This window comes from Cataglyphis hispanica, chromosome 1 (assembly GCF_021464435.1).
Source record: "Cataglyphis hispanica isolate Lineage 1 chromosome 1, ULB_Chis1_1.0, whole genome shotgun sequence".
NCBI classification, from domain to species: Eukaryota; Metazoa; Arthropoda; class Insecta; order Hymenoptera; family Formicidae; genus Cataglyphis; species Cataglyphis hispanica.
In genome coordinates, this window is record NC_065954.1 from 3,656,563 (window position 1) to 3,681,530 (window position 24,968).

General features: G+C 40.1%; 2 protein-coding genes and 1 long non-coding RNA gene across 4 annotated transcripts in view; 2 read left to right on the top strand and 1 right to left on the bottom strand.

Annotated features, from left to right (window-relative positions):
• Nucleotides 1-124: 124 nt before the first annotated feature.
• Nucleotides 125-1,080, top strand: LOC126853218 (probable ribosome biogenesis protein RLP24). The gene is made up of 2 exons (XM_050598814.1): nt 125-248; nt 557-1,080. The coding sequence occupies exons 1-2, from the start codon at nt 168-170 to the stop codon at nt 998-1,000; spliced, it is 525 nt and encodes a 174-aa protein (XP_050454771.1). The 5' UTR covers nt 125-167; the 3' UTR covers nt 1,001-1,080.
• A 6,515-nt stretch (nt 1,081-7,595) lies between these two features.
• Nucleotides 7,596-24,968, bottom strand: part of LOC126853297 (uncharacterized) — a 66,134-nt gene continuing 48,761 nt past the window's right edge. For both annotated transcript variants that reach the window (XR_007687934.1, XR_007687935.1), the window contains exons 3-4: nt 8,491-8,630; nt 7,596-8,431 (exon numbers count right to left, since the gene is read on the bottom strand). This is a non-coding gene — a long non-coding RNA (uncharacterized LOC126853297). The remainder of the gene's footprint in view (nt 8,432-8,490; nt 8,631-24,968) is intronic.
• Nucleotides 19,055-24,968, top strand: part of LOC126853166 (uncharacterized) — a 64,844-nt gene continuing 58,930 nt past the window's right edge. Inside the window, exon 1 of the mRNA XM_050598710.1 lies at nt 19,055-21,402. The gene's annotated coding sequence lies outside the window, so the exon portion shown is untranslated. The remainder of the gene's footprint in view (nt 21,403-24,968) is intronic.

The following is a 24,968-nucleotide window of genomic DNA, read 5'->3' on the forward strand; positions in this document are numbered from 1 at the left end:
GTACCATCTGAAATTCTTTTTTGATACATCAGATAATTCGACACAATAGTTGATGGGTATCGAGATGCCTCTCTCTCGCCATCTGTTATTTCATCTAGAAACCATTTAGAACACTAGCAGCAGACCATGTGTTTGCATGTGCTCGACTTTTCAGAACCTTTTACAACATGCGTATAGAAACATGTTATTTTTGTTCGTCCCGGATATATCCGGGACACGGGATTCAATTCGTGAGGAATGATTGTAAGGTAAGAAAGAGTCATGCTTAATTGAATATTATATAAATTGTAGGATATAAATTTGGAGAGAATAACAGTTACGTGCATTAGTATCGAAATGAGGTTATACGTCTTGTAAACATTCTAATAAATATTAATTATAAGAATGCTCGTCATTTTTTTTCACATATTTTATTTGTTTTCAAGAATAGAAACTAAATCCCTTTGAAAAACATCATTGTTTTCATTTATTTTCTTAATAATCGCGGTTATAACTTATAACTATCTTTGATGAGATCTTCAATTATCAATAATATTGTATTTTGCAAATGTTACAGATATTCAAATTTTGTCGTTCAAAATGTCATGCTGCATTTAAGAAAAAGAAGAATCCCAGAAAGGTCAAATGGACCAAAGCATACAGAAAAACTGTTGGCAAAGAATTGACGGTAGATCCATCGTTTGAGTTTGAAAAAAGAAGAAATATACCTCTGAAATATAATAGAGAATTATGGACTAAGTCTGTGGAAGCAATGAAGAAGGTAGAGACTATTAGGCAGAAGCGGCAGAATTTACACATTATGCAGCGATTACATAAGGGAAGAGAATTGGAAGAGGAAAAAGATATTAAGGAAGTGAAACGTAACTTATCTCTTATTCGCTCGCCAGCTGCTGGCCTCAAAGAAAGGAAGAAGCAAGAAGCAGCTGAAGAGGAAGAACAAATGTATATAGATGAAGAATCTAATAATGAATTAGAAGCTGAGGAAATGGAAGCAAACTAATTATACATTTTTGTATATTATTTTATTCTGTACTTCACAAATTATTTCTAGTATATAAAATAAATTATAAGTTGATATAACTAATTTTTTTTTAACCTCTCAGAAATTTCGAAGAGTAAATCATTGCGTTTATTACATAAATAAAATTGGATATAATAATTTATTTTTAATATTTGTAGATATATAATTTATATATTTATAATTATATATGTATATAATTTACACTACATAGTAAAACAAAAAATTCTAATATCTATTTTTTATTTATGTAACACGTAGAAAGGAGGAAATATTGTGTTTTCAGATTCAATATTGTGATTTTTTATGGACATATTGTCACATATTTTTAATTTTCTTTGGTTTATCATCTGAAGTCGTTCTTTCTAAGAAGTTTCTACAGATGGAGCCATAAGGAACGATTTATGGAGATTGAAATTTATTCTGTTCATCTCAGCTTTGTATGATGCCTATAAATATTCACACATTATAAATGTCCATACATTTTACAAAAGATATACCGGTCGTGTATAATATTCTCATTATTGGCAATAATAAAAATCGGTATAATAAAAATAAATAATGTTCTTCCATTATATTATAATTGTGCAATAGATTGCAGCATCCCTGACAATCGCTTGCATTGTGCGTATATCTTTTTTCAAGTTTTACTGCGTGTTAAATATGTATTTATTTATAGGATTAATAATACATGTTTGATTTCAAATAACTCGGATAATATACGCAAGATTTATTGTGTATATTAATACACTGTTTTCTTTTATTGTGTGAGAAAAAAAATATGAAATTTAATTCACATAAAAAAAAATTTTATTATACGATTCATGACACATACATTTAATTCACTCACAAATGTATGCGTATTTAAATTATATAATCCAAATAAATTAATCAAGCTTTTAAGAAATGTCGTTTAATAGAGTCTCATATACAAAATTTCTCAGATTATATACTTTAGACCGTGCAGCACTTCTTTGTGACAGGACATGAGCTTTCATAGAACCCGCACGGGCGAGGTGTGACCGGGCTTGTCGATGACACTGTAAACACTCGCGAGGTGTTTCCAGCAATTACCAGGCAAACCACGGCGCGATGTTTGCACACGAGACGAAATGCTTTGTAGGAATACGCGCTAAAGAGAACACCGACGAGTTCGGATGGGACACACTTGTGTTACGCGTACAAAAAATATTTTCACGGGCGTGAGCTTGCAGATTTTTCGTGAACGAACACACACCGCGACCGATCTTTTCGACGAATCGATCTTTGAGCTACGCCGACGTCGGCATCGTTCCGAGACTAAAATCAACTAATAACGTAATGTCAATCGGTTCGGAATCGATTGGACTTATAAACAAAGTGTTGTTGCTTTAGATCGAGAAGGGATAAAAATGTGAAAATATATAAGTATTAGAATAAGTAAATTTTTTAGCATTTCCGATTTTTTAATTAGAATTCTGCACAAAATGTAAAACTCTTAATTTTACGCTCCAACGTTCTTTTACATAATATTTTGCGAAAATTTGACAGTATACCTATTACCGGGCGATCATATGAATGTAAAAAATTAAATAATGCTGCTAATGATTAAAACTCTGCAAAAAGTAAAAGATTACAAAACTATAGAAAAATTATAATAGACTTTAGTTTCTCAGAAATTGATTTTTCGTATCACATATCAAGATATTTCTACGTCCCGAAGAAAATACGAAAATATTTTGAAGTCCCTTTTTCTCTCTTTTGTTTCGATTATTGTCTCTTTCGCTTCCATTTTATTTCGAAATATTAATATAATAATTACGATATCTCTCTTGGTCTGACTCTTCCCCTTCAGTCTGTCCGGCATAGATGATATTAGCTACTGGTAATAATAGCGTTTTCAAAGCAATCAAACCTGCTTTACTTGAAAATGCTACGTTACTGCCGGCATAGCTCTCAGGTTCATTAGAGTACTCGAATCTCCTCATCCGACAAATGCCTTCGTTAAGATGGAGAGATATCATCGAAGAGGTAAAATGTGTGACAATAGGCTTTTTCCTCTTTTTCATTTCTCAGAATAAATATTTATTTTATTATATATTTTTTATATATTTTATTATATATTTATTTTATTCTAATATAAACAAAATGATAAATATGATATGCAAAATAAATTTAATATACAAAATATAATACCAAATATAATCTACTCTGGTTTCCCTTTAAATTACGCATAAATCTTTCGCCTTTTAGAAAATTTAATCTGATATTTAATACAAAATAATTTATTACGGAATTACACGAAAATGTTCAAAATATATGTATAATAAAAAGTTTATTAGAAATTTTTAGAATAGACAAAGCTTTTTATGTAGCGTGTATCTATTGGATATTGCAATTAATAGAGGATTAAAAATTAATTTCTTAGCGCGAGATATTGAAAGAAAGAGGATTTGCAATTTTTTATAACGTATGCATGTTTCATATAAATGGGCGCAAAAATTAAATGCGTGCACGAGAGCATCTCGCGAGGATCCTTCAAAAAGATTCGCGAAGATTTCGTCCTGAAATTCGCGAGCAAAAGAAATGCTTTCGGCCACACACGCGAAGGTGCGCCCAGTGTTTGCTAAAGAAACAGACAACACAGTGGGACGGAATACGAGATACGCATGTTACGAATCGTAATACAATAGCTCGTGTGCGGTCGAGAAAAAGTTGTATGTACGCGTGTTTTATATGTACGATCGATCGATCAATGGACCTCCTCGCGAATAATACATATATCCGACGAGAATGATGGAGCCGTTTTTGTGTCGAAGCTATAGCAATGTTTTAGAAACGATGATTTTACATTGCGAGAAATATTGTTGTTTTTTTTTTGAAGAAGAACTCGTACCCTCTCGTTGATTTATTAACGGTACAATGTCATCATTATTATGAAGAATAATTTCCAGCAAGTATTCTTCGAATGGCGTGAAATATGTCTACAAGTATTCTTCTTTTGCATTTTCGCAATAATTCCTTTCTCATCGCACACCAGTAACTGTCAGTGGTCGATCAATGTATATTCGTGTACTCTTTATTGTCTATTTGGCGACTCTCTTTTTCGTCGCTCTGCCTTTGGCATCGCCCACGCGGCTCCGGACAAGGAGAGGCACAAAAGGAGCGTCGAAGCCGCGTTGACAAAACCCAGCATTATCGGGCTCCTGCCGACGTTTACGTAATGGTCGACGTGTATCGTAGGAAGGTCCTTGTAATAACATCTTCTACCAAAATCACGAGTATGCAGGATAAATAAATAAGGCGATTCGAGAAATATAGTTTGTCGAGAGTTCTGGAGGTCCGGCATTTCGTTGGACAATATTATTTTATGGCGACGAACCGTCTTGAAAATTCCTTTAGATCATATCGATTCCGAGTGCGATTCGATGATATTGTACGTATGTATATGCATATGATACTTAATTAATACTCGAGATAGTACATGTATTTTCAGGATTAAGAAACGCTAATATATAGGGTAGTTAAACCCAAACGTTCCGCACAGATTTTAATATTTTATAGGAAATTTAAATCGGAATTTTAGGAAGCATTTTTCGACCCATGTTTATAAAAAATTTTTTATTCAAAATTAAATTTCCTATAAAATCTCAAAGTCTGGCCAGAAGATTTGGACTCGTTCTAATCATAGAGTTCGTACACAAAATGCTGAATTTTTTTGTACATAAAATGATTTCATCGGCCAGTCAAATCTGGCGCGAATCGCACGATTGTTTTTCCAACGAATTACATTGCGACCAAATCGTCCGGGATCATTAATCTTTCTCCGTGTGTTTTCTTAACGCGGGTGTAGCTTCATTTTCTCGAGTTTGGTCGCGTGGAAAGCTATAACGGTTCGAGCTCGTAAACATCATGGTTAAAAGGCACTAGATTCTGACGGCAAGGCGCGTTTAATTAAATTTCGATGTTGCCTCTTATCACAATGGGATTCAAAATGGAACGAATATCTACCGGCACTCAGATAAAGACCTAATCCATGCCGCTTTCACTGTTCTTCGCATCGCTTTGGGATTCTCTTTATCGCTACGTAATACATTACGTAGAAATAATAAAAATATAGCCAACACCATTAAACTCAAGAGACATTAGATATGAATAACTTTGAAATATCACGTTTTAGGGATTAACGCTCTTTTAAAATTAAATATTCATGTATAGTGTGTGAATATTTTGTAATCTTTATATATATATATATATATATATATATATATATATATATATATATATATATGCTAATATAAACATCTTTCTGCTTGGTAATATTATTCATTTCGCCACAACTTTATCGTAAAACACAGAATTCAACTTCCTTTACATTAAACCATTCGATTTTCAAGATGAAAGATTCGATTCAGAAGTCCACAGCAGGAAAGATCAAGAAGTCCACAATTAGCTTGATCTCGGCGATACAATCGTGATTTGCGACAAGGCAGTGGCCTGTGTCACCGCCGACTGTTATCTATAAGGTAAGCAGCTCGTCCGTTTCTCTTAATTTGAGCTCCGAAGTTAGACAGACATCACCTACTTCGAGATCACTCGGTCCGATCGGTCAGATAGCGGCAGCGCGATCACCCGGCCGCTCACCGATAACGAACGAGGGAGGTAAAGGGAGAGGGAGGAGGCGGGGGGGGGGGAAACATCGTTTCCGAAAGTAGCATACCCACAGAAGAGGATACGACCTACCGAAGACCTACAGGTGAATGTTTGACATTCTCGACGTAGCCTCTGTTACTAGACGACAGACGGCGGATCAAAGTATGAAGGGGGAAGCTAGATAATTGGCTGGAGCACAATTTAATTGAAAAAGTCGCAAGAATGGAGAAAAAAATTATATATCTTTTTATATTATAATTAATTATAGTAGAGTCTTAAATTTTATTTTTCGAATATATTTTGAATATTATTTGAATATTTTTTGAATATTATTTTAAATTTTTATTTTATTCATAATTTTTTTCTCAAAAACGAAATTTCAATATTTATTTCTATTATGATCTGTCATATATTTTTTATAATATAAAATGTGAATGCATGCATAAAATATATATTTTTTTATATATTATAAAATATTAAAAAATATATTTTTATTTAAAATATATTTTTTATAATAGTTTATTTTTCCTTTGTTACGAGAAATGATATTGCAGGAGGCGAACATATAATGGGCGCATTCTAGCGCATGTGCGTCTCTTCTTAAGATCAAAACGACGCATCGGTGCGTCGTCTTTAAATACGATTGTACCCAAACGTTGTCGCGCCGACACTGTTTAAACGGATTAGATGGGATCGCCCATGAAACGATTGAATTTCCCCGAACAAGTCGGCATCATCCGCGGTTGACGAACATAAAGATCGTGCCGCAACGGATTCGCCTGTTTCCATTCGAGATTCCCGTCTCTACATTAGAGGCGATCAACCGCAAGTAAAAGGATGCTCGGAAACATTTTTATTTTACGTCTTTAAACGTGTTTTCTTTAAATGTTCGACGAATTGCTTTTCGCATTTAATTTCCACGTTTTAAACTAACTGCTAATAGCTTTACAATTCAGTACTACCGATCTGAAATAATCTCGTCTACCGAACCCTCGATTCAATGTTACGTCCGATTCGGCGGCGCGTTGATACATTAAACATGAAACATTGTTTTGAGAACGTAAAGCCGAAGGGGAAGAAGCGCTTGCTTCGACGTAAAAAAGCGCTTGCATTTCGGTGAATTGGCGTCTTTATGCGTGAGTTATCACGAACAATCTGTCGCTTCGGTTCTCGGATATAATATCGGTACATCGGGGCTAACTTTCTGTCAAATGATAAAATTTCCCAGTACATTGACGAATATTATTTCGATGAATTTTTTGACGATGTCATAACGGATACCCTTACATAGGCTAGTATTACATTGTGTTCAGCTACAGATTATCAGAGTATATAAGATAATTTTATTTTTTAATAAATTATTCGAATGCACTTTATGTTTACAATTCCTGAACATTTACAACACTTTTGTAATATTTATAACACTTTACAACATTTTTATATTCAAATAATTTTTATGTTTGATTTTATGTATGACATAAACATGATATATAATGTTAACGCAATAAGTCAATCGTTAACCGTGTTTAATACGAAAGATGGCGGACGGTACTGTTTGATCGCGGTTATCGTAAATTTTCATTACATGTAATTAATGCAAATCGAGATTAAAATCGAGGAAAAATGTAAAAGTAATTAGCCAAGTCTTCGACTTGATTATCGTCGAACGGATCAATTTATGGTATAATATAAAGGAGAAAACATCTTTTTTTCTATGCCTAGGTACGTGAAAAGTTTGACGACCGGCGACTTAATTAAAGAAAATCATGCGTATGTACACACACATATTTTATTATTTTATTTTATGTAAACACAGAAATAAACGTATATCTAAAGCGATCGTTAAATGTAGATACGATCTCATACGATTACTACTAATTGTGTCAAATATAAAATATATATACACGTGCTTTTATTATGAAAATAAAAAGACAGCGGTAGAAAACCCGTCAACTTTGCGCGAAGGAGGCTTTATCCATTTCATGAGAGAGAACATAATTTTTTCATTTATCCGAATAAATCGAAAGGTTGTCGGAGAAGAATCTTAGCCTTCGCCCTGTCCCTCCATCTCCTCTCTCGTTAGATAATAATAGATTGTTGTCAGGCACACAGGACTTTGCTATGAACCAACTGTTAACGCTAGCAATATTCTCGCCGAGCATCGCGATGGACGTCAACGTGAGGAGCTCTCGATCACGTTGAAGTCGAGACGTACGCCGTACGTACGTCACCTTTTCCTCCATCGAGCACGACGACGAGCGACGTCTCAACACAATATTACACGGTTGTATTTTGTACATTCGTTCCATTCTGACAAGTAGCCAGAGACACGCGATGAGACCACGTGGCGATCGATGGATGAATTACGAAAGAAAAGCATACGTCGGTATTTACCGTAAAATTTCGGATTAAGAATTGAAGAGATGCGCGTAGAAACGTCGGAGTTACAGAAAATCGAAAACCGCGCAGTTAAAATGACGGAGCGTTTTACATTTTCCTTTTTTTTTTTCATGTTCGTCTATCTCATTTTCAATCGCGTCAAATTAGAGTAATCTCTAGGAACGGCTAAATTTTAAATTGTCGATTAAAGCGATGTATATTCGGTAATATATCGTAATAAAAGTCAGAAAGAGAGAGCTTACAAAGTTCCTATCGACGAACGATTATTCTTCTTTTTTTCTTTCCCCTTTTTCCTCTCTTATTACGCTTTTACGATCGGGATACGGCTGATGATATACTAATGCGAGAGCGGCGAAGTTTATGGCGGCAGCCACCGTCGCCCTGGAATTATGTAAACTTATGTAGCCGCACGTACACACGACGTGCACACATGTACTTACCGCGCCGGACACTCTTCCCACGGAAGCCCGGGGATTTTGGTAGCTCTCACGACTCCTTTGCACCTTTGTGTGTCCCTTGCCTTTCTCGGGAAGAGGATACCACCTCGTGGAAATCCACTTTGTCAAAACGCGAGTCGTTTCTACCGAGAGAGAGAGAGAAGAGGCATTTTTACAATCTGATATGTTATGGGGGGGTACCGTGTACCATTAATTACCGGGACAAACAAACGCCGGCAAATTATACGTTCACGCGGCCACTTCACGGCCTCTTATCCGGCATCTTATTGTGAACGCACGCTGTGGTTTATAACGCCTATGGAGCGGGATATATCGAAAGGCTTTACGCATCTCCCGAACCTTTTTTCGCTCCTCTTTTCTTTCTGGATTCCCTCCGTAGATAGCTATTCGCGCTTCGTAAACACATTGTCTGATATGATAGGAGACAGGTTTTAACATAGGTGTAAACGCGCGGTGTAATTTAAAAAGTCCGGGGAAAAAGAAATTTCTATTAGATCTAATAATACAGTAATCTATCTGACAATAATTTCTATTTGAAATAATATATTATGCATGTTATAAATGTATCGTGATTACAGATATCTCGTCTGTCTTATTAGTCGCGCGAATAGACATTTTTCCGAGAGTGAGTGGTATAATTACATATATAAGGTGGGCCGAAATGTTTCGGTCAGACTTTGAAATTTTATATTCAACATTTGATCTCATCCTGTATTATATTATATCATCTCAATGACAATCTCTTGCAGAAGCAGTAAGTCGAGGGATGCTTTCTCTCGGCGAGGATTAAAAATGTCCTTTCCATCATCTGGTTAATTGTAATCGCACCTCCACACCCACCCAGACGTTATTTTCCGCGATACTCTGAATCATCGCAGTGCTATGCGCACTATTTCATCGAATGGTTCGTTTTTGAAAGTAAAACACGAGCACCACGAGCGTGTTAAAAACATCGCGTCATCACAGTCGTCGGAGAGAATTTTTGTTTTAAGTATAGACTTTAATTTTAAACACATATTTCTATTATAAGGTATGCAGGATATTTTTATATAATGACCTATGTACTAGATTCTTAAGTCGCGCTATAAAATTTATTTATTATTCGATGCTCTCTTTTCTCGAAGGCTGTTAAAATACATAACCGCTGGATTTCATTTAAATCGGCCTTCAGAATCTGTGCCCGAAGGAACATCCGGCTGTCAGCTCAATATACTTTGTATACCCAATATTCTCGTAAGTACAGAACCCCGAGAACAGAACTGTCGGCCATCTCGGTGCACGAGACTGAGCGGCTACAGTTTCGTCTCGGGAGATACAAATGAGTAGACGTGATGGATACATTGCACAGAACACGCCCAGTATTCTAAAATTGTTACTATTACTTGTGTAAACAATTACTCATTCGGAGGTCCGACTCGCTTCTCTGTTTCCCCATTGGTCCGCATCCACCAAAATACTTGAGTCATTCGGCGTTGGTGTCTAATTTCCGGTCTAATTCTCGTTTAGACCAGGAAGTGTTTGGAGTAAGCGTGCTCGGCTTCGCTCTTAATAACTATAAATATTTATCGCGCACAGTTCATCGCCCAAGAAAAGTTTACGGGCTATCGCGAGCGTACGGTTTGTCAAAATAAGAAAAAAGAAAACTTCAGTCAATTGATACACAATCGAAAAAAAAAAAAATGACATATAATCGGCTTCACACAAAAAGTGTGAACGTCGTGTGTTTCGACGTTCGTCAAAAAGGTCCCAGGTGACAGATGACGGAACGTTACCATTTACGTATCGTTAGCACGACATCCACGTAGATCGTATGGACACACGCGAACGCGATAGTCGAGATACGTGGTGCGAATGCGACATTATAGAGGGTTATTTATTGCGGAGATCCGCGCGCATCAAGATTCCCGACGCGAGTCAGCGGAAGAGAAACATTGAATTTGTTCAAGATCTCGCGCTCTCTTAAACTGAATGAGCGACACAAAATGACACCGAAGATCAGTGAATTTCAATGATCTTCAATGGAAACGCTTTTATTCCTCCATCTTATATCCGATTAATTATGGCAGTGATATTTAAAAAAAAAATAAAAAAGTAAAAAATTAATAATAATTGTACATATTTGCAAAATATAGTTTTTTTCCATTTATTTTGAATAACTTATTTTTTTTAGATTACTTATTTTTTCATATATGATATCATAAAAGATGTATTTATTAAAAATATCATTGATTGAAACACGCACAGAGCTACACTATCACTGATTCTTTCAATAAAATTCATTAATGCTATACTTATAACTTAGACAATCTATAATAATAATTACTCACTGTTTTTCAGTGATAGTACACTGATTGACCATAAAATAATTAATTTAAAAAAAAATCTCAGTAGTGGCCGCGGATACGTAGAAAGATATACTATGGAGACAGACGATCATACGATTCCTACATCGAAAGAGAAAATCGGCCGCGACGCGGCGGCAAGTCTCTCGTCGTCTAATAATCCCTCTAATCTCCCCCGATCGGAAGATACGAGAATTCTCCGTTACACGCGTGCCGCGTACTACTAATTTATGCTCGTACTTCGAAAGCGAATAGAACGTGGAAACATACCGCCGTCCGGCCTCAATTTATTGATGCTTCAAAAAAGGATGGATAATCGCCGAAGCATAGAAAAATATATTCTACAAAATTGTTTCAAAGAGGGACTTTGTTCCATTCCAGCTTTAACTCTTTGCGGCTGCGGTATGTAAAACTTTTTCAAGGTTTCTAAAAAATGAAACGATAATGAAGTTTCTTGCTCGTTTGCTTTTCGATTTGCATCAACTTCATCGTTCGAAGTAACGTCGAGGAAAAAAATCGACGTTGCTCGATCGACTGGCGCCTATTGTCCTCGACAGCAATGTCTTTCGTCGTCGCACGTACGTAAAAAACTGCAGGAAACTGCAGTTTTTTTTTTTTCTCTCATCGTTAGTATTTGCATAGTTTTCTCGTCTTTCCGACAGCATCCAGTGATCCGTGATGTTCAGCCGTACTTGGCGAATATCGAGCCGAGAGGCGAGCTTGAATAGTAAGTCGATTTCAATTCAGCACGGACTTTGAGCGCGATTGCTTGCGCGATGAAGTTATGCGTAACGCGTTGCGCCATATGGAAATCTCTCGCAGTATCGGTTATCGTTCGCCATTATGCGTTTTTTTCACCTGACAATGTTCGAACGAATCCTCCACTCGGATATCGCGCGATGGTAATGTCCTTCGCCAGGAGAATAAAATGAGGAAGTTAATATACATCACAATAAGAGGGAAATCTCTCTCGAGAATCTATTTTGAAGATTAATCGAATTTAGAGTCCGTAGATAATCGCTTTCGCGCGACCGTCCGTCACGGTGAATGGTTTCGACGAAATGTTGAAAGCCGTAATTGTAGCGCGCATTACCCGAATTACTCTTGCATCCCTAATTTTATTGCCGAAAATTAGATCTTTCCGCGACGAGGCCTAAAACGCACTCAGCAAGGCGTCACACGTTTATTTCGCAGACGGATATTCCGCTCCAGTACGCCGGCGCACCCTCGCGACGGTTGAATTACGCGATTTACGAGCTGATAAAACGGAGGGACATATTTCAATACAATGCGACGTACATATAGGGAGAAGCCTGTCCGCATGGATGGTTCACTAATCGACCGGATCGTAAAATTAAGAACTACCGTTAACCTGCGTCGTCGGCGAGGCGAGGTAGCTCGCTTTCGTCGACGGGTCACCAAAGGTGGAGAAGAAGACGTTTCTCTTCGATTGCTCTTCGTAATTCACGATCCGCATGGCTTAAGAGAAAGACGAGTTGATCGGGCGGAGAGAAAGATAAGGAGAAAAGAGAGAGAGAGAGAGAGAGAGAGAGAGAGAGAGAGCGGCGAGAAAGAAGAAACGGGTAACCGCGCACGGCGATACAGATTTTTATGAGGCGTAAATCTCGATGACGGCCGCAAGAAGCGATTTGAGAATCGTGAAAGGCGCGGCCAATTCCCTAATGATTCTGATTTATCGACGCCGGTCCGTTTCGGTGAGCCTCGTAAAGCGCACACCTGAACTATTGCCGAGACCCCACAATGCGGAAGGAAAATCGCGAGCATCGTTCACGAGTTGAAATCTTCCATTTAACAAATAAAAAAAAATCAAACAACACTTGCATATAAAAATATAAATATTTTCTATGCATTACGATATTGTAATTATTGAAAATAATAATAATATATTATAAAATAATTATAATTGTATGCGTAGAAAACTCTTTGCGGTACGATAACAAGAATGTTAATCTCGACGATAAATGTTTAAAATATTTTACAGTTGCAACACACACGTGTGAATGTATTCACTTTTATTAATGGCTTTCCTTCCAATCTTGTGAAAGTTTTCCAATTGGATAGCAGAGTCTCGCTATAAATTCGGGCATACGATCCCACGACAAGCGATCTCGTATCGGATATCGAACAGGCGACAATGCGTCGGAGATGCTATCTGAAAGGTTCAGGCGTAAATCTTCAGCCGAAGCTGAACGGTGGTCCCAGATTCTCGTTCTAACAGCGACGAAGATCTGCATTAGCAGATGCTCCGGCTAATAATCTGTCACTGCCGCTCTTCATCGACATGCCATTAAGTGGGCGTTTATAGTGAGAAGGTCTTCGCTATTTTTTCCACTGTATTATTGCGCCGAGAAGAAAAGCTTACGACTGCTAATTCATCGTGTACTCGGCATTCTAACATATCAGAGATTGATTTTGATTTACTTTTGTCTAATATGTAGATTGCGTTTGACGTTGTCTTGATGCGAGAATCATATGTTGCATAATCAGCGTTCGAATTTTAAAATATAAATCTTTACAAATCTCAAGATAAATTGCAATTAGTCGATAGAAAATGCAAGTTACTATCAAATCCTAATGTGTATTTTCAAGTAGCGTGTTTTATAAACTCGACTGTACCGTTTGCAATACGAACGCACTTGTCTACAATACAAAGAGATGAAAAAAAGACTATTAGAATGCATGGAAAAACGCTCGAGACAAAGTGAATTCACGCTATGGCGATTATCGTCATTTGTCTCCACGCCGCTAAATTCGTGGCATCTTCTTTCCATGATGACGCCGGCGCCGCGGAAAGAAGAGTCACGCGAACCGCCAGCTGAATTCCATCCTCGTTTACCAGCGATACGTCGCAGCTGAGGTTCGTCATCTGCGATTGCAGCTCGGTGTTATTAACGCGGTTCCTTTGGATCCTATCTCTTGAGCGGTCCGAGAAGATGAGAAAAATAAAGGATCACTCTTGACGCCGCGTTTAATTAAAGAAGTCGAAAAATGTCGCGAATCTCTCATGAGACAGAAATTGTAGATAAGATGCTAACCTGAGAATATGTCGTATAGCTTTGTTTAAAAAAAAAAAAAGGGAAATATATATATAATAAAATTTTCAACAATGAAAAAATGAGATTTATATAATTACGTCAAGTTCTCAGTTTCTCATTCATTCGGATTAAAATGAAGAATCCCGGGATCATCCGCGCGGCGTTTTCTCCGTCATCGACATTCAGATTTTATTTATCATACAAGGACCAGTCAACGCGGCAAGGAGAACCGGGTACGACGATGGGTGACGGGCAGGTCGCCCTCGGCGCCGTGGGCTGTTTAATTTTAGGGCATTACGCGCACAGGCGGCAGCCTGGCCGATGCTAAAGGGTTCCCCGAGTCGGTATTTGCCGAGATATTATCGCCAGGAGGAAATATAGGAGGGTGAAGAGAGCGGGCGAGAGGCAGAGCCCCTTCGGGGTAACGAGGAGGGCGTGACTCTTGCTCCGTGAGTTTGAGAAAAAGAGAAAGAGAAAGGGAGAGAAAGAGAGCTCTATGATGCATCCGACACCGTTTCGCGAATTAGCTTCGGTGCTCTCATCAGTCGCTTCCATCGGTCGGTCTGTCAGAAGGCCGAGAAAATCGCTCGACGCACCAGAGGCAATAATAAGTCGCCGCAACGCATAGAATACCGACCACAAGATTGCAGCCGGAATAGAGAGGCGCCGTCGTGATAGAGGAGACTATGTAATCGTGCGTGGCGATCGAATTTAAAACACGAAAAAAAGGAATTAATATCAAAGCTGCATGACCGCTACATTTTTCGATTCATGCATTATTTACGTCATTATAAATTAATCTAAATTATGATAATTATTAATTGGTGATTTAAATTGATGAAGTAAACGAAATTACACGTGTCATATTATTTAATATTAATTTTTGTTGAAAAAAATCTCTCTAAGAGAAGCTGATGACATTTCAGCCGTCGTGGCTGAAGTTAAAATCTTTAATTATGACGTCTGAAATATGCAACCGGCATGTTTCGCCGCGGACGATCAGATTTCACGTTGTAAGCGTAATCTTTCATTGGCATATCAAAATGATCATCTCTGATTTTAATTTACGTCTTGCACGGGCTAGAAGCAGGTAAGGGATCACGTATTTAAGTCGCATATATGATTGTATTCCTGACAGATTAATATGCAACAAACAACGTAGAATTCTCAGTTCGATCAGCTGTAATTAATGAAGCCTCTCTATAAATGCGAAAAATAATCCTTGTTTTTCATTGCTAAAAAAACGCAGTGCAGGATTCAATTAAGACGAATATTCGCTCAATCAATCATTCTGTTTATACAATTCGATGGAAGAAAAAAGGAAGACATCTGATTGACATTCGATGAACAATTCACATGACATTCAATGACATTCTCGCGTTTTAAACATGCACTTATCGTATAAAAAACTTGATAAATACAACCAGCCGTTTAAAGTTACACGCACGCGCGAGATATTTAATAATCAATTCATAAACAATGATGTGGGATGCGTGCCGACATATCGATCGACCGATTATTTCACCAGCATGTCCGTGGTTTTATTTACGTAGATTTTTATCCTCGCGCAATCTCGGATAATTTATCGATCTATTGCGCCTGAGTCTCTATCAGATTTTATCGCGCCGGAGAAAGAGAGCGCGTGAAGGAGAAGTATTGGGCGGACAGAGATACGCTTTCATCTAATAAAGTATACCGATATATTTTTTTGTATACTATATATTTAACGTCTCGCCAAAAATATCTGTACTCGAATAGCATCACAGACATCATCAGAGTGTCGAAACGATGCGCTTTGTATGCGATGCACGGATGTTATATGAGATTATTATGGGCGTTTCGTGAATATTCATGTTTCAATACTTTCGTAAGCAAAAGCGGCGGAGACCGAGAAACGAAAATTTCTACGCACGATCACGAGTTTTCGTCAACATGCAACAGTCGGAACGCGATTGCGACGCATATAAATGTGCAAGGAAAAAATTTCCCGCATTCTCTTCAAATTTACAAGATTGGCTGCTGATAAGTGTATCGATGTGTATCGACTATTAAATTTAGACTTTTTCATATATTAAAATGCTCAATATTATATATCTCGCATATCATCTCATTTTATTTTTATAATTCACGAAGCGTCAAGCTTAATTATTTAGATAAGTTGATAAATTGTAATCAAATTTTATACTATTTTATATTATTATTTATACAATCTTGTACTTATTTTATTTTATTTTGATTAAAAATATAACTCGTTAAAGTACAAGTGTGTGATATGAGTGCCAAGGCTTCGAAAGCGAAATCTGAGAGGAGACTTTGAGTCAATACCGATCAAATTCACGTCACTTGCATTTCCAAGATTTCGAGTCGCGTCAACACTTTAAAGTTCGCAACTGGCTGCAGCGGCAATCGAGCTACCTACGGTCGTGCATGCATCGCGAAACATCCGGTACTTTGATGTACCTCGTGAACTTAACACCCGATCCCGAATCCGAGGGAGCCGTCCTTTTCCGCCGGAATGAATATATACGCCTCTTTCTCTCGCACAAGTGAGGATACCCGCCGATCTTACTACCTGCCATTCGTGCGAGCGGACAGGCTAGCGTATACTTATCGCGGACTCACAGGTGTTAAGTGCATGCCTATTTCTCTACGCGGCTGAGTATATACAGGCGGCACGCAAACCCCTGCCAAATTAACACGCAAAAGTCACGAATCCGTGGCTAGTCTCGTTCTCGATCCTCGAACCGCTCTTTCGCACGATGTAGAAATGATGAATCCTTCGATAGTTGGCGTCGTGAGATATCTACGGATTAAATTGCGAAAGCTATAGTGTAACATTTCACGTCTCCAAATATATACATGTTTGCTTTAAGAATTAATTTTTCCGTGAAATTATATATAATTTTTGTGAGTATTATTGCGCTCTGTTCCATTTTTTTATAGAATGAAATGACGTTAATAAAATATGATGCAGACGTTGTTATACGTTTTCGAGGCTCCGTTTGCCATTTGGCAAAAGCACAGGAATAAAATTGGCAGGTCCCGTAAATTCCACGATGGACGTGGAATCCATTCTTGGAACAAGAGCGTCCGTAATTGAAGCGGACGCAATCGGGAGAACTGAGGTGCCAAAACGGGTCTTAAACGAGTTCCCAAAAGATGAGATAAGGACCCCCGTAATACCGGGCAAGATCGATTGTGCGCGCGCAAAACACGTATAAAGGCGAGAAGCGCTCCGAGCTGTGTCATATTTTACGACTCATTTTGTTATGTCCTTTCTCGCGCCTTCGCGATATTAAAACTCGAACGGATAAACTTGGCGCATTCGCGATCGTTGAACATCGCCCGATATAATCTTTTTTATTCGCTCGCGTTAAAAGCCGGAAGTAAATCAGCTCGTTGATGTGCGTTTTCAACGAGAGTTTAATGCGCTGAGCGTTGCGAATAATTTTATAGATGCGTCGGTAAAGATACGCCAATCTCCTATGGCAGTTTTATAGAGAGGAAGAACAGCCAGACGAACAAATTCGCCTGTTAATCATTTTAATATCTTCGACATCTTTGTAAGAATTTTCGAGTTCTGTTCATTATTGAGAGATTATTAGATTAGTATTAGATTCTGTCAACTTTAATATTTTTCTGTCATTACTGAAACAATTCTCTCATAAAATAAAGATAAATATGTGCGAAACATTTGAATTATATATCTCACGTATCTCTTCTTTAACTCGTTATTGATTGATTAATTATTGATCCATCTCTTATAACTAGATACATCCTTTGATGTTTATCAGCTCTTGAGACTAAACGCGGATCGAGTTTAACGAAAATTAAATCCCACGTAATTTCGCCGCAATTAAGCGCAAGCCGGTAATTTGCATGCTTTTACGTAGCAATCTTTCACGGCGTTTTTAACGCGAGCGACGACGAACCTCGCGCGGCTCCAGGATCGAGATAAGCGTCTCTCTTGCGGAGAAATAAGTAGTTTAAGACAGTTCGCGTGGCCGGAGATTGGTCTCTGACGTCGTTCACCACCACGAGCGAGAAGTGGTGAGGGAGGAGTATTTTATGCACGGGGCCCCGAGTGTGTTATGCATCCGTGAATCCGCAGGTGCATCCCGACGTGCTGCTCGGTCGGAGCACGTCAAACCTGTGGTCTGGTTCCGCGCCGGAAAGACATGAAATCGCAAAATTGTAAAAGTGTCGCGTATACGCGTGACGTAATATCTTGTCGGCTTCGATAACGGCGGAGTTCCCAAACAAATTCAGTGGCGATGCAAAAATCAAGTTGGTTCACGCGTAGAAATAAATTTCTGCTTGGGATCTTTAAAAGTGTTCGATTTTCGAGGAGGACTGCTCATGACTGTGGCAGGTAGTAGTCTTCTTGTGTAAAAGTAATGACAATACGTGCGAGTAATCGACAAAATTCAATCACCTGCGCAAGATGACCGAAATATACACGTACATTTAACGCATTAATTAATGTATTATTTTGCATAAATGCTAGTCATTTTGAATGAAAATATAATTTTATATAAACATATCGATCTAATTCTACTTATAATGACGTTTAATTATAGATAAAATATTCTGATTATCATTTGCATGTAAGTATTCTAGTGCAGATAAGAGGAAATAAATTTAATATCGTTAATTGCCATTGTTTGTCGGATTATTATTTGGTAGCAGAAATTGTCTACATTTTACAATAAAATTTCGTCATTGTATAGACAATCGAATTTAACTACCACCAATGTTTTAATTAAAAGTTATCCACATATATTCTCTGAATTATCTGGTGAATTTATATTTGAAAATTTACGAAATATTAACCACGTCGCATCGCGTTTCAGAGAAGGCTGTTTCGAGATCGAGAGGGTAGCCTATCGCGGGAACCGGCCTCTTAAAAACTCGCCTGTTATTCGCGTGCCGGCGCGAGATCCCGTCATCGGGGATGCTGGCATCCCGACGCGATGGTGGGGAAGCGTGCCCGCGTGCGGGAAGAGTGGGAGCGTGTCGTGCTTCGGGGTTTTGTCTGGTGCGACGACGACGACGGTGGTGGTGGTGGTGGTGGTGGTGGTGATGGTGATGGGTGATGGTAGTGGTGAGGAGCCGACTGATTCTGTGATGCGCTCGACGAGCCGGCGAGAGAGGAGCACAGAGCACGATCACACATCGCACTTGCAAGTCGCGCAAGCTACGACGTCTCTCAGTCAACGACGGTCGTCGTCGGTGCTCGTCACAGTCTCACCGTATGGTTTATGCGTTATTCCACCGACTTAGTCACGAGTACTCCTCATCGTCGATCGGCGAGTCGCGCCACCCCCGCGAGACCGGGGACGCACTCCCGCTTAGCGAGCGATCGCTCGAAAAAACGCGAAGAAAATTACGCGAAGGCAAAGTTGATAGAAAAAGTATCGCACGTGTCAGATCTCTCTGTCAAGTCTACGCGAAACGAATGACATATCGTACATTGCAAGAGCATTAGTGAATCTATCCGAGCGACTTTCAACCTGTGTCGACGTTGTCCGTTCGGCGACACTCACCCCGTGGAGTCAGCCGGCTACGGCGCGCAGTACGCAGCGGGAGAACCGAGAGCGGTGTCTCGCCTATTGCCGCGCCGCTTCGGCCGCAGCGAGTCAGTGCTCGGATTTCCGCGCGAGCGAGAACTCGCCATTCTCGCCAGTTCGTCAGAGGACGCGAATGCGAAATTGGATCGACGATTATCTCGTTGCTTCGCAAGAATCCCAGTGATTTTCCACTGCAATCTGAAAGATTCCGCGAGAGTGTCGCGAATCGTAGCAGTGTGCCGATGATAATCAAAGGGACAGTGGAATTCTCGTCTTTAAAAATCTGATTGCAACGGAGTTTAATGCGTTTACCTCGCGTCATATTTATCCGTATGTTCGCGGTATCAGCTTGACGTTTCGATTGCGGAAAAAGACTGCAAAAAGAGTGTGGCACAACAGAGTGACGCAGAGAAACGCTCAACAATACTCCAAGTACTCTTTGGCATGGTTACGTAAACGGGCGCTCACCACGCGCCTGATCGACCGAAGAGAGGTGGTTTTCTCGCGGAAGGAAGTGAACAGAACAGGAGGACAATCGAGGAAAAAAGAGAGAAAGCACACATCGTTATCGGCAATTTTGTTCGAAAAAATCTCTTCCCGTTTCTGCCATCCATCGTCGCAAGAATTTCTCCGAACGGGTTCGCGATCGATTACCTCGAGAAAGTATATCGTGGAAAGGCTCTTGACGCGAGAAGCCCGTCGGCGAGCACGAATGCCAAGCGCCGACGGCCGATTGACATCAGCGTGTTTCGATCGACGATGACAGCGAGCGTCTCGTCGCGCAATCTAACGCTATCGAGCTCTTCTCGGCGTTGCAACGTTGCGTCGACAATACGCCGAACTTGACGTGATCGTTATTTTATCGCTGAGATAGTGCATAGTGCGACGGCGCTCTTTGATTCGTCCCGTTCCTCCGGCAAAGAGGAGAATAATTACGAGAGAACTCATACACGTGTACACGGCCTCCTTCCTTCGTCCGACACGAAGCCGGAGGGCAACAAAACGCGATCGGAAGGAAGTAACGTATAGTGCTGCTCTCCTCGCGATCGGCGCCTCCCGCTCCACCGTCGTATATCTCGACGGTAATGCGCGCAAATTATGCGTCTCGCGCTTCTCTCTCCGCACCGAGGAACGCACGACGACTAGAGGCAAGAGGAACGGACGAGAAGAGGAGATAATCCGCCTGTTGCGCTTTCCTTCACCTACGATCTTCTTCCCGCCTCTCGTTACCGCGGTGAGAAACGAGTGCCAACTGACTTCGACACGACGAATCATCCTCCGGGGGCGAGTGTGTGCGACTGTGTACGTTGATGTATCTATTCGCGAGGACGCACATTCGTCATTGACATTCTCACGTGCGTTGTAATCAATGCGGCCGCGTCGCTTCTTTGAAATTTGTCCCGATCTCTTCGTGATCTTTCGTGCGATTCGAGGAAGCTCGCGCATCTGTGATTTTCTCGGAAGCTCGGCAGAGAAACGGTCACGCCGATAATCAGATCACATTCCGACAAACAGTATCGCGTCGATGTAACGTGAAAACGTCTTTCAGAAAGACTTGCGTCGAGAGTGTGATCGTGCTATTCAAGATGAACGATTAATTTCTCGATCAATTTTTCTGGCATTTCTTGTCGCGCAAGAAAATTCAATGACATTTCTTGGCGCGTAATGTCATGTAATCCGTGCGACAATTGATTTTTTTTCCATTTTATTTCACTTAGCGTTCGCAAATATATATCGCCGCATCCAATCGAAACTTCATGATCAAGATCTTCGACTGAAGACCTGAAAAACCGTCAATTGCCGTAAAGATTCACTCGACATTCGAGAGAATTTAACGTCAGAGTCGCTGCGGAAGTAAATCTAGAGGAAGCACTTCGAGCTGGCAGATTTCGAGCCACGGCGAGATCGTCTTGTTGCATTCGTCTGGTGAGTGTTCTTAATTAATATGTTACGTGAGATATAATATATCTATCGTAAAACGTCGAAAACGTTTGCGGATTTAATCCGACTGAGAATATTTGAATACGTGACATATGTCTAATGCGTGTATCCAAGAGACTGTAATAAATATTTCACTTAATGAGGTCGTAATTATTGGATAAATTAAGAACGGCGTAACGATCGATTTAGATCTGTTCTCACACGACCAAAGGAAAAATATTCGATCGCGATAATTATTCGTCGCCTGCCGTTTGTAGGATTGTTGACAGGATGATTTGTTGATTGACTGCGTCGCCGCAGTCACCGCAGCTTTTGCGCCGTAAATTTTTCCTCGCCACTGTATCGAAATTAACATAATACGAGCTAGAAACGAGACCCCAAAGGCTAACGAGCCTTAAGTAGATTTAAAAAAAGAGATGAGAAAAAACGCGGGAAATGCGAACGCGACATATCCTTCGTGGACGCATGCGTGCGTGCAGCGTGCCAGAGTCGCGTATGCGGTACACGCGACGAGAGACTTTATCTCGACGTCATCCGGCGTCTGCAATGCAAACAATTTGAGGGAGACGTTCAACCTTAACGCGTGCACGTTGCTGCCTTTCGAAGACGATCATCGTATAATACCATTGCGAGAAATAATAAATCCGCGCGCACGCCGAGAACGAAGATGAAAGCAGCGGGAAACCGAGAGGGAAAGCCGCGAAAGCAGCAAGAGAGAGAAGGACACAGAGGGATATACAGGGTGACTCGGTGCAATTCTTCGTTTCTTTTCGATAATAGACACTTTTTATACGAATAGTAGATAATCCTTGTTATACATCAAACCTAACTCGGATCATTTTTTTTTTTCAAATATTTTGTCTTTTCTAATTATGAATAAAATATCCATCCAGCATTAAAGAAGAGAGTACGATCGAGCGCGGTCACCCTGTACTGACGGAACGTGAGGTCGTAAATCGAGGTTGCACCGTTTCGCGGGATACGCCCCGTTAACTCGCGAGTTAAGCGATTACAGCCCGCCACCCCCCCCCCCATTTTTTGGGGTGAACGACAACGCTCTCTCTCTCTCTCTCTCTCCTTCTCATTCTCCTCCACTTCAGAATTGGTACATCGAGGGGCGGGAAGGGAATCGCGTACTCGACCTCTCATCGATTTTCGATCGGGTTAAGCAAACATCGGCCGGTTCTCACCTCTATCGCGATAATAGCTGTAATTTCGGCAGCTTCCCGGTCCCCCACCTCCCCTTACCTCCTCTTCCCGATTTCACGTACGCGTACGCTCAGATTGCAGAGATCGATTCGCGGCGGATTTGATTGTACGGCGCGTGACCGTCGATTTATTAACCCCCTGAGCGCACCGCTCTCCTCTCACTCGCGCCTACATCAATCTCACGGAGTAAGGGTAACATCTTTTAACTCAGGATAACATACTTTTACATTCTCTCTCGCGGAAAATACAGTTAAGTTAATACGCGTCACTTGCTACATTTCTGTCGTCATCAGACGTTGTGATATTTCACATGAGACGAATTCTTTGATCTTTCCGAATTCGTTTTTAATTCCTATTAAGGTGACGTGTTAGCTGCTTCTGCGTTTTGCGGCATCGCTTTATTAATCGTTCTCGATACAAATGACGGCTATTTATCAAGTTATATTTTACTATATTGGTTTTAGCAGATTTCCATCTCTGTCTCTTTCTATATATATATATATGCGTGCCACGCGTGTTGCATGCACCTCGATTACTTCTCTCGCGTACGTCTGTACGCGATGCCCGCGAGACGGCCGCAATGAAGCTGCAATGAAGCGCACATCCGACATGCGCGCGCGTCTGGATGTCGACTCCAGTGAGCATCATGGCAAGAATCGCGATGACCGACGCATTTTTCGCACGTCGCATGTTACGCACCACGTTTCAATAGCGGCTTTGAGGGATTTTTACCTGCTCGCGCGAGCAACGACACTCGCTCTGTAAATCAGAAAGGGAAAGAGAGAGAGAGAGAGAGAGAGAATTAATCCTTATATAAAATAGTTATTACCTATAAAAGTACAATGTATGCTGAAATCAATCGAATAAAGCGACTGAATTTTTTAATTTAAAGAACCAATTCTCTCTCTTTCGCTTTCTTGTTAATTTATCATTATGATCGTTAATACGAAGATTGTCTTTGATATCAGCGTGAAAGAATAATCACATTTAACGCGAGAAAAATGCCGGGGTTTTCCGAAGAAATTCTAGAAATATATATCGCTTGAGTTCCGTTTAAAGATGCTTTAGAAGAAAAATGTTCCGATAGGTGAGAGAATGAGTAGCATTATATGTTTGTAAATATCATTACAAGTGTGGAGATAACAAAGTCATCCGAGAAAATCAACGCAATCTCCACTCGATCGAGCCGCGTTATAATCGGTCAGTGAAGTTAATCGGCACGTCGTACTTTTTTTTTAAATTTTTTTAAGTAATAATTTTATCTTTGCAAGTCAGGGAGTGTCATTTTTCTTGCCGTGTAACTTGATGCAATGATAATCGCGCCGATTGCGCGACATTTTTCACCTCGAAGAAGCGATGAATTTTCATCTTTATCCAAAGCGTAAATTTGCCACCGTCGTCCCCGCAATAGAACTCTGACAAATCTAAGTACAGGACGGTTTGTTTAGTTACGTCCGTCCACGCACGCCCCGTAAACATGCACGCGTATTAAACGATCGCGGGGATGGGGGTGTGAACTGTGAATGAAATTAACCACTCTACGCGCTGTCTTCTCCGAATGGGCAACCGCCAGGAGCGAGGAGAGCGTAGAGTATATTTCCGTTCGTGTTTATAGACGCGCGGATGCGGTCGGAGATACTGTCGGAACATTTGAAATGTAGCAGATCCGTCGCTGTACCTAAGGATTAGTTAGACAGTGAAACGAGACGTAGAGGGAAAAATGGGAAAAGGACTGTCGTCGTACAAATAATGACTACTTTCAGCGACACTGTTTGTGCATGTTTGTATTGCGCACAACATTTATAAACCTCGACGATATCTATCGAGAGTATCCAGAGAGAGAGAGAAACATTGATGGAAATTCTCGTTATCAGCTCATTCACGTGTCATTATTCGCGGCATGTCGTTAATTCTTTCGTCGCGTGCGAAAAACATTGATCTCGTGGACGCGATGACAAAGCAACGCGTCGATGAAGACAACATATGTCAAGCCCACATCGCCGTTAATGTGTTCGCACACCTTCTCTCATTGCTTCTTCCCTCGAAGGATACTGTTTCTACACAAAGTCTATGATAGAGATGCTTTCAATAGAGACGTCCGTGATCGCACCTGTAATTCTTTCGCGACGCCCACGTGGGTGCCGTGTCCTGTCGGAACGAAGAAGAGAGTCAGGAGAGAAGGAGAATGACCGTCTCTTATCTGCGGAATGTGTTTGATAACGATTTGTCCGATAATGCTTCTTGGAATTCCGCGAAGACGGACGCGACATTATAAGAAAAGTTCTTTTTCTTTTGTCTTTTTCTCTCTTTCTCTCTTTATACTCCTCGAAGATATACAATAT